Source organism: Ipomoea triloba, chromosome 2 (assembly GCF_003576645.1).
Source record: "Ipomoea triloba cultivar NCNSP0323 chromosome 2, ASM357664v1".
NCBI classification, from domain to species: Eukaryota; Viridiplantae; Streptophyta; class Magnoliopsida; order Solanales; family Convolvulaceae; genus Ipomoea; species Ipomoea triloba.
In genome coordinates, this window is record NC_044917.1 from 25867475 (window position 1) to 25877739 (window position 10265).

Sequence of the window (10265 nt, forward strand, 5' to 3'; positions counted from 1 at the left end):
GAAAAATCAATAACCGACCAAAAAAAATGAAATAACTGAATTTTTTTTTACCTTAATAATTGAAATCGAACCGAAAACTGAAATATTTGGTCGATTCGTTTTTTGGTCGGTCCGATTTTTTTCTCACCCCTAGCCACGTCAGCATACTTTCATGTAAACATGTCATTTTTGGTTGAATTGCATGAGTTTTGTGTTGTTCAGGGATCTAATTGCATTTTTTTGAGTTCGATGACTTAATTGTAGTTTGGTGGGCAATTGAATGACCTATTTGACACTTATTGCCAGTGTTGCAAAAATCCTGCCTAGGAGCCGATTAATCTCCGTCTAGGCGCTATGCGCTGGTCGATCGCCTAGTGTATCACCTTAAATGGTGGTCTAGGCAGCTAGGCGACCGCCTAGGCCGCCTAAGCACCGCTTAGGCGCTGACCGCCTAGGCCCCGACTAGAGCTCTTAGGCATCGACTGGGCCGCCTAGTCGACCAATTATCTATTGTTCTTTTTTTAATGGATTATTTCACTCAAAACAATATCGTTTTGAGCGCAATAACCATAAGTTGTACAAACTCTAGATATTTTTTTAGGTTAATACTTAATATTTTAGTATTAACTATTAAAGTATTATATAATTTATTATTATTAGTCTTTAAAAAATTAAAAAATACTTAAACAAACTTTTAAAAAATAAAAAATAAAATAAAAAAAATACATTGGTGCCTAGGCGGCGATTAATCCCCGCCTAGGCAGGGCCGGCCCTGGCCATGTCCAGCCAGGGCGACCACACAGGGCCCCCAATTTTTGAGGGCCTAATTTAAGAAAAAAAATAAAATTTATGTATAGTTCAATATTTTTATACTTGATAAATATTTTTTTTAGAATCTATATATTGGTTGTAAGTGAAAATAAAATTTTAGAAGTAATTTTATAATGAATAAATTTTTATATTTAAATATGCACAGAAATGTCGCTAATTTTAAATTAAATTTTGAAATGTATTTTTTTCTTTGTTGAATTTTATGCATTATATTTAGAAAAAAATAATGCTATTACTTTTTCACTTTTGTCATAAAAATATAATAAGTTGAAGTCTATATGGATTTGGACTCAATTACCTTAGTTATAGAGATTTTCTAGATCTTCTATACTTCTATCTTTATATTTAAGAGGTCTTTTTGGATTATGTTTCTTACTTTTATAAATAGATATCTCTTTGTATACTATAGTGAAATCTAAATGTTAAAAAAATCTCTTCTCCTATGCTCTTGTCTCTTTATTATTATATTTGTGTTTTTCCTTTTATTCTATTATATTTGATTAAATTGCATCTCGAAACGAAAATAGTGAAGGTCCAAATTAAACTATTAGACATGGCCCCTATTTCTAATGGAACGGCCTTGCGCCTAGGCGCTAGGCGCTCCCTGAGCGCCTGAGGAGCACCTAGTGATTTTTTCAACCATGATTATTGCTATCATTTTTTTAACGTAATAATATTTGAAGACAAATTATTGGTAAATTTGTTGGTTTAAAAAAAAAATGTTCTGAGCGGTGTACGTGAGATAGGACAAAACAAACAATGAATATTGGCAACCAATTGTATTTATGGTTGTTGAATAATGAGTTAGACTCGATACGTGCAAAATATTTTTCAAATTAAAGGACTAAGTTAGAAAAAAATTTACATCTTGAGGGATATATGGTGCTATAAACTACAAATTAAATAGTAGAGGTGCGGTATACCGTGTACACCAAAGCTTTAGGCCATATTTTTTCGTAGACAATAATCAAGCTTTTCAAGCATGATCCAAACCAGACTTAGATTAGGTAATCACATAATAGTAGAGATACTAGATACTATACTATACAAAATAAAGCTGTCAATGATGTTTACATTTTTTGAATACAATGATGTTTACATTAGTTCAATTTGAAAAAAGAAATAATAATTGATGTTATTATTACCCACTTTCCTCTCATTTTCAATTTTTGCAGCATGATGATGCTATGCAATATAGAGTTATACATTCTTTTCGCAGCATAATGTTTATATATAGCACTCCAACTAATACGAAATCAAATTATTGTCAAATTTATATAGAGTTTCTTTCAATTGAATTGATTCATCCACAAAATTATATTCAAACTCGGTTTAAATTAAACTGGCCTTATATAAAATAAGAAAAAGTTTAATTTGTACTTTTCATGCATAAGTTATAATGTAATTGCTTGTAAGATTCGTACCTAATTAAGTTACTTGTTGGTGTACTCACTTCCGGTCTATAAGCTATAACTAACGTTGCAAATTTCGTTATTTTTCTACAAGTCGTGCTCACTTCTTGTCTTTAAATTATAATTGACGTTCATAATTTCGTCCATAATATTTTGTTAGAAAAAGCTAAAGATCGAAATTATAATTTAGAGACGAGAAGTGAGCAAGATCAACAGGTATGAACAAATCCTACAATTTTCCTATAACTTAGATGAAAAATATAATTCAATTTTCCCCTACAATAAAAGAAAATTAAACTTGATTTACTTGAATGAAGCATATGTTAAAAATTGAAACTTTAATTTAATTAATTTATACTCACAAGCTAAGCCTCGAAAAGTGTCATGAAGCCAAATACCCATAAAAAATTGTCAGAAATAAAATGCAAAAAGCTAGAATTGAAGCTGGAAACCCACCACTGATGTGGTAGCTAACTTCAAGGCAGGCTTGGCATGGAAGGATGGAGCTTAGCTTAGGTTGAAGAAACAGACACGTACAGTACAGCAGCAGCCTATGACTGCCACAAACAAAACAATTCTTTTTAAACATATATGCATTATATATGTGGCGCTGGCAGGCAGGAGTAGTATAGTATAGTATGGCGAAAAGGTTTAGTTTCTCGAGTGGGAATGAAGAAAAAGGTGGCCTGCGAGTAGTGTATGGAAAAGGCAATGTTCTAATGTTACTGGGCACCAATTGTTTTATAAAACCTAGGAGAGGTTGTCGGGAAGAGGGAGAGAGAAATGGCAGAAAAAGCAAATTAAAGAGGTAGCGCAGCTGATCTGAGCACGCGGGAGAGGCAACGCCGCAGCCCATCCAGTACAGTACAGGGGCGGCTTAGCTAGCTCTGGGCACCACCACCACTTAGTCCCATTGCATGCCTGCAGGTTTCAGCTCAGATGGTTTTCTTGCCCCATCCATACCCCACATTTACCTGCTTAGCTTCCTATATATTCTACTATTACTATTACTATACACCTTCTTCTACCTTTTCTTCTTTAATTTACTCTAATATTTTCTACATACTAACGTAATATGTTAAGAAATTTTACTGTGTAATATTCTCTCAGTCTTATTTTATGTATTTGGTTCAATTAACAAGATTTGATTGAAGTTTTTTTATTTGATTTTTTGCAATATTAAGTTTGATATTAATATATAAAATTTATAAATTTAACACAAAAATTCAAATTTAAAATTACTCAAGAAAAAATAAAAGAAGAGTTAATTAGTTTGATCAATAAATAGTAAACAAGACAAATAAAATGGAAAAAAAAAAAAAAAGAGTAGTATAAATATTAAGAGAAAATCTATCATACCGAGCCTGGGTGCTTTTTGCACCTAACTACTCTGAGTACAATCCAAAAAGCTTTAATTGTTTGTCCCTCCTATACAATACAAACTCAGGATTTTACTCATCTACTTTTAAATTGTACCAATTGCAATAAGCACATACTCCGTATTAATTAGTATGGTATAATTTTAAGTAAATATGTTATAATTTTCTACATTAATAGTTATATTAAATAAATTGGAAAAAATATAATAGTAATCCTTATTAAATATTGTTAATATATGTTAGGATTCTCTCAAGTTGCAAGTTTCTCAAGGAGAATTCGTTAAGTCAGGAAGATAAGATATATTGTCTGTTGCGCTACCGATGAGCATCCCGGACGTATTAGAGGCATGAGAAGAAGATATGACATAAAAAGCATCTTTGGCCATGCAAAACGTCGCCAAAGCGACACGTCTACAGAATAAGTTCAACAAATGATTGATTTTTTCATTGATATGGAAGTAAATTAAAGAAACAAAAAAAGAGAAGTTTCAAGCAACCATGGTGGAGATGATGAAGCAATTTAGTAGTATGTAGACTCCTATTCACCAAGTTGCATAGTCAAAGTAGGAGGATGGCATATGTATGGATGTTGAGCCACAATCTCACAGTGAAAAAACTAATTCTCAAGACCCTTTTGCTAATTTATCGATTGTAAATAATAATTTATAATTAATCTTATTATTATTTATTAAAAACACATCAACACTTTATTCTAATGCCGTCGGGATTTTCTCTAGGTGCTAGTGCATATTAGTATTGTGCAATTGGGTGTATTTGTCTCAACTGAAACAAAAAAACTTGAGACCATTGAATTTTACTCCTGTAAAATTGTCCAGATGATGCTATATTCCAATCAATCATGCTTGCTTGCTTTTTTTCCACTTTTCTTTTTCTTTGAGTATTTTTTCCTCCAATTTCTACAGCTTTTAGAAGGATAATACACATAATTACACTGTAATCCAATTGGGGGATGATGGCCTGGTGCCTTCCTTCTTTGTTTGGCTAAAACCATCAAAATTTCCTAATTTCTGGATTATTCTTTCTCCATCCATGATCATCACTTTAGGAACAAAAGCCCAACTGGGTATATTGCTTCTCAGCTCAAGCATTTTTATCAATCAAATTAAAGAAAGATACTTTTTGCTTATGTTGGGCATGCTATTAGTTCCAATTCAAAGCTATAATGTAGCATACTAGCTAGTTTTATGCTGCTTTATGCGCATTAATCTTTCTTTCTCTCTCTCTCATTGTCAACCTCTAATAATATGATAAGGTGAATAACTGATTTTGGAGTGTGACTCTACATTTTAGTTTAAAAAAATCGACATGCAGTGGTATATAATTTTAAAAAAATTTTAAAAATTGATACAACGTCGGTTTAAGAGAAAATTGACGTTGTAACAATTATAATTTTTTTTTAGCAACATACCATGTCAGCTATTTATTAAAAACCGATATGGTTTGATATTCAAATTAAAAATATATATAGTTTAAAAATAACATACCATGTCAGTTATTAACTAACACCGACGTGGTATATTTTTTATAAAAAAAAAAATTAAAACATATACGACGTCGTATATTTTAATATTTTTAAAATAAGATACCACGTCGGTTGTCGGTATTAACCAACGTGATATCTCTATATTAAATATAATATATAGTTACGATGCCAATTTTTAGCTAAAAACCAACGGCATATGTACCTATTTAAAAATTAATAAAAAAATATACGACGTTGACTTTTTAGAACCAATGTCGTATCATTTGTTTATTACGTCAACCAAAATGACGTTGGACAAAAACCGATGTCGTACGTCCTAAATAATTGACATTAAAAGTATTATTTGTAGTATGTAGTAATTTTCATATATTAGTTATCACTAGCTCATTATTTTCATTTATATTTAATATTCTGAAAAATGTTAATTAAGCTACTGATCTGCATTGTGCTGAAATTAGTACAATCTTTCATGCATTTTTAGTTGTAACTCAAATGTTGTTATTGTTGTTGTTGTTGTTGTTGTTATTATTATTATTATTATTATTATTATTATTATTATTGTTATTCTTATTATTATTCTTATTCTTCTTATTATTATTCTTATTATTCTATTATTANGCTTGCTTGCTTTTTTTCCACTTTTCTTTTTCTTTGAGTATTTTTTCCTCCAATTTCTACAGCTTTTAGAAGGATAATACACATAATTACACTGTAATCCAATTGGGGGATGATGGCCTGGTGCCTTCCTTCTTTGTTTGGCTAAAACCATCAAAATTTCCTAATTTCTGGATTATTCTTTCTCCATCCATGATCATCACTTTAGGAACAAAAGCCCAACTGGGTATATTGCTTCTCAGCTCAAGCATTTTTATCAATCAAATTAAAGAAAGATACTTTTTGCTTATGTTGGGCATGCTATTAGTTCCAATTCAAAGCTATAATGTAGCATACTAGCTAGTTTTATGCTGCTTTATGCGCATTAATCTTTCTTTCTCTCTCTCTCATTGTCAACCTCTAATAATATGATAAGGTGAATAACTGATTTTGGAGTGTGACTCTACATTTTAGTTTAAAAAAATCGACATGCAGTGGTATATAATTTTAAAAAAATTTTAAAAATTGATACAACGTCGGTTTAAGAGAAAATTGACGTTGTAACAATTATAATTTTTTTTTAGCAACATACCATGTCAGCTATTTATTAAAAACCGATATGGTTTGATATTCAAATTAAAAATATATATAGTTTAAAAATAACATACCATGTCAGTTATTAACTAACACCGACGTGGTATATTTTTTATAAAAAAAAAAATTAAAACATATACGACGTCGTATATTTTAATATTTTTAAAATAAGATACCACGTCGGTTGTCGGTATTAACCAACGTGATATCTCTATATTAAATATAATATATAGTTACGATGCCAATTTTTAGCTAAAAACCAACGGCATATGTACCTATTTAAAAATTAATAAAAAAATATACGACGTTGACTTTTTAGAACCAATGTCGTATCATTTGTTTATTACGTCAACCAAAATGACGTTGGACAAAAACCGATGTCGTACGTCCTAAATAATTGACATTAAAAGTATTATTTGTAGTATGTAGTAATTTTCATATATTAGTTATCACTAGCTCATTATTTTCATTTATATTTAATATTCTGAAAAATGTTAATTAAGCTACTGATCTGCATTGTGCTGAAATTAGTACAATCTTTCATGCATTTTTAGTTGTAACTCAAATGTTGTTATTGTTGTTGTTGTTGTTGTTGTTATTATTATTATTATTATTATTATTATTATTATTATTGTTATTCTTATTATTATTCTTATTCTTCTTATTATTATTCTTATTATTCTATTATTATTATTATTATTATTATTATTATTATTATTATTATTATTATTATTATTATTATTATTATATGCCCGACGATATGAACCGAGATGGTACTAATTACCGACTTTTTATATAAAAGAACATGTAATTATTTATCTTGATATTTTCATTTCTTTCTGTCACTATATATAAATATAAATATAAATATAAATGTCTTATATATGTTAATTAGCTATATTAGAAATTGATCAATTAATAATTTTAGTTATTTCAAATTTTAAAATCTAACTATTATCAAGAAGGTTGCACATCATTTTTTTTAAACTATTCACTTAATTTGAATGTCATTTTATTTTTTGCACTTACCATTAATCCAAAAGTTATAGCGAATATAGTTTATTTCTTTATATTTATGTAGCATTAAGCACCACGTTTCAATGGCAGGATGTCAGACTTGATCCACTATATGCAATGATGTTAATGCTTATTTAAGCTACTTGTGCAAACATTGCAATTTGATCTGTGACGTAGTAGTGCTCATTCCACTTATAGCAAAGTAGGTAAAATCTTGAATGCTCGATCATTTATGTTATTATGTACCATATTATTAAGACTTCACTTTAATATTCTACATTTGTACAGTATATATTGTACCAAGTACAATAATTAATTTAAAGGTACATTTTTTTTAAAGAATATATATAACAAACTAAAAAATTCTTGTAAACATAAAATGTATTTCTTAAAATAATATATATATATATATATTAACATAAACAAAACATTTTTAATTCAGACTCTATGTGCTACACCTAGTGTTAAGGAAAAACACATATTTTAATAAATGCCCTCATTATTATTGACTTCAAATTTTGTAAATTTTCTTTATAAAAATACATTCCCATTTATCAAGAAAAAAAATTAGAAATAATATAATAAAAGGGTGACATGATAACTTCTAGAGAGAGAGAGGCGTGGTACGGATGGTTAAGCAACTTTAGACTGCTCAGTAAAATATGTATACTTTTTTTAAAACCTGTTACAGTACACTGCTATATCACACATCTACTAGAAACACCAAAAAGTTGCAGTAATTTGTTAAAAAAAAAAAAATGAATGAATGAATGAATGTAAAGTAAATTACACTTTCCAATGGCATCTAAACAATATTTATTTACGGAATCACCTTAGTCACCACTTAAAACTAAGATGATCATAAAGTTACAAGTTTCACTAAAAAAAGACAGATAACCTTCTTAATTTGAGTTAATTAGTTATTATGAACAACTTAAATGGATCAATTTACCTACTTATGGTCAATTATTGATTAAAGTTACAAGACAGATTTACTGAGTAATTGGCTATAATATAGCTGTTTATGCCTTTATGGGGTGGATAAGCTTGGGGTTGCCCTCTATATATATTAAGCCATTAATGGTTGATTATTCATTACAACAGAACCAACTTTTGTGTCTGAGCTCTTAACCACTGCCCTCCATATATAGAGTAGAGAACTGCCCTGATCTGAGCTGCATTCAGTGAAGGCCTTTCCACTTTTATACACTACCTCTTAAAATCTCCTCCCTTTACACACACAGTAAAACCCAACCAAGAAAATCCTGTGATCTTATATATAATCCTAGAATACTATCTAGGAACTTTCAGTAAGTACTACGTTTTGTTGGTGGTTGGATTCAAGTAGGCAAAACGGGTCTACCTGTGTGGATGTTGGGTTTGGGTGCGGAGCGGTTGCGACTCGACATGAATCGCTTGCTCGCCCTACTCTTTCACCAGGTTTCAATCTCCATCTCATCTGCTTTAATATAAATTTGTCTTCTCCTAGCTTTATAATTCTTCATGTTAGTTGTTTTTTTAAGGTAAGAATTAAGGTGGTAATTGTGTGGATATATATGTAGGGAGTGTTGGACGAGCAATTCTTGCAACTACAACAGCTCCAAGATGAAGCTTCTCCCAACTTTGTCTCCGAGGTTGTCAACATTTACTTCCATGAATCCGAGAAGCTCCTCAGGAATCTCAGAGTTTTGCTGTAACCACTACTCTCTCTCTCTCTCTCTCTCTAGGAAGCTGTGTGTGTATGGGTAAAAGGAATTTTTGGTGGTGATGGATGGGCATATTCTTTTGTTAAGCACCTATGCATGGGGAAAAGATAGGGAACAAAAAGTATATATGTTTAGCGACACCCCTGGCCTTTTCATTAATTATTGTTTGTTTCTTGCCCATGCATACATAATAATCTTTCCTGTCGTCTACGTTATACTATACGTACAACTTTAATTATAATGTTAAAATTAAAAATAATGGGTCAAAGTTGGTTATACTGTTGATTTAATATAATTATAATGATACAAGTTTGACTCTCAGCAAGGGCAACAATCTATTAATTTTTTTGTTTGAGCCAGTTAATTATGGGCTAAGTTCTCTAGTATACATATATACTATTCAGTAGTGACTGTTGATTTTTTTTTTATTAATTTTTTTCCTGGTAATGAAAAGAATGAATAATGGTATTACATATGTATACATGCAGGATGGAGAGTGAAATATGGGACTACAAGAAAATGGGAATGCATTTGAACCAGTTGATGGGAAGCAGCTCCAGCATTGGAGCCAAACGAGTCAGAAATGTATGCGTGGCCTTTCGTGCTGCTGCCGAACAAAACAACCGTTTTGGGTTCGTGTCCCATCGCTCCATTAATTTTGCATTAATTAATCTCGTACACATGTTGAAGTTAAACTGTACTGTCCTGTCCTGTCCTATATAATTCAGGTGTTTGAGAGCCTTAGAGGCACTTGACCATGAATACTGCTATCTCAAGAACAAACTCGTAGAACTATTCCAGCTAGAGCAACAGCGGGTTTTAGCAGCTGGAGTGAGATACCCACTACTTCATCTTCCTCAGACTAATTAGAAGCGCGCTATATATCAACAATGGCGGCCAGTAAAAATGGGAGACGTAATTTATTTTATTTGATGTAATTAATTGGTTGTCGTACGTAGTAATTAGCATGGTTTTAGGTGGTCGGTCGTATGAGAGTGTCTACCTGTCTGTGTTGGTTCAATTTCATTGCGCCGAAATGAAAAAAAAAAGTGTGGGTTTAGCAGCAAAATCAGATCTTTTATTTACGACTTTAATCTGCAGACACCAATCCAATCCAATCGTATCAGACATCTCATGCATTGGATTCAATAGCCGTACTTAGCTTGCTACGCCTATCTACTCTATTTAATGAATTTGACAATTATTCTGAGAACACATCTCCCAGATTCACTACCCATCATTTGTACTT

At 30.9% G+C, this 10265-nt stretch overlaps 1 protein-coding gene across 1 annotated transcript; it reads left to right on the forward strand.

Moving 5' to 3' along the window:
* Positions 1 to 8681: 8681 nt before the first annotated feature.
* On the forward strand, positions 8682 to 9886 carry LOC116010984 (pseudo histidine-containing phosphotransfer protein 6). Its single transcript, XM_031250473.1, has 4 exons — positions 8682 to 8750; positions 8873 to 9003; positions 9505 to 9648; positions 9745 to 9886. The coding sequence occupies exons 1-4, from the start codon at positions 8682 to 8684 to the stop codon at positions 9884 to 9886; spliced, it is 486 nt and encodes a 161-aa protein (XP_031106333.1).
* The last annotated feature ends 379 nt before the right edge of the window (positions 9887 to 10265 follow it).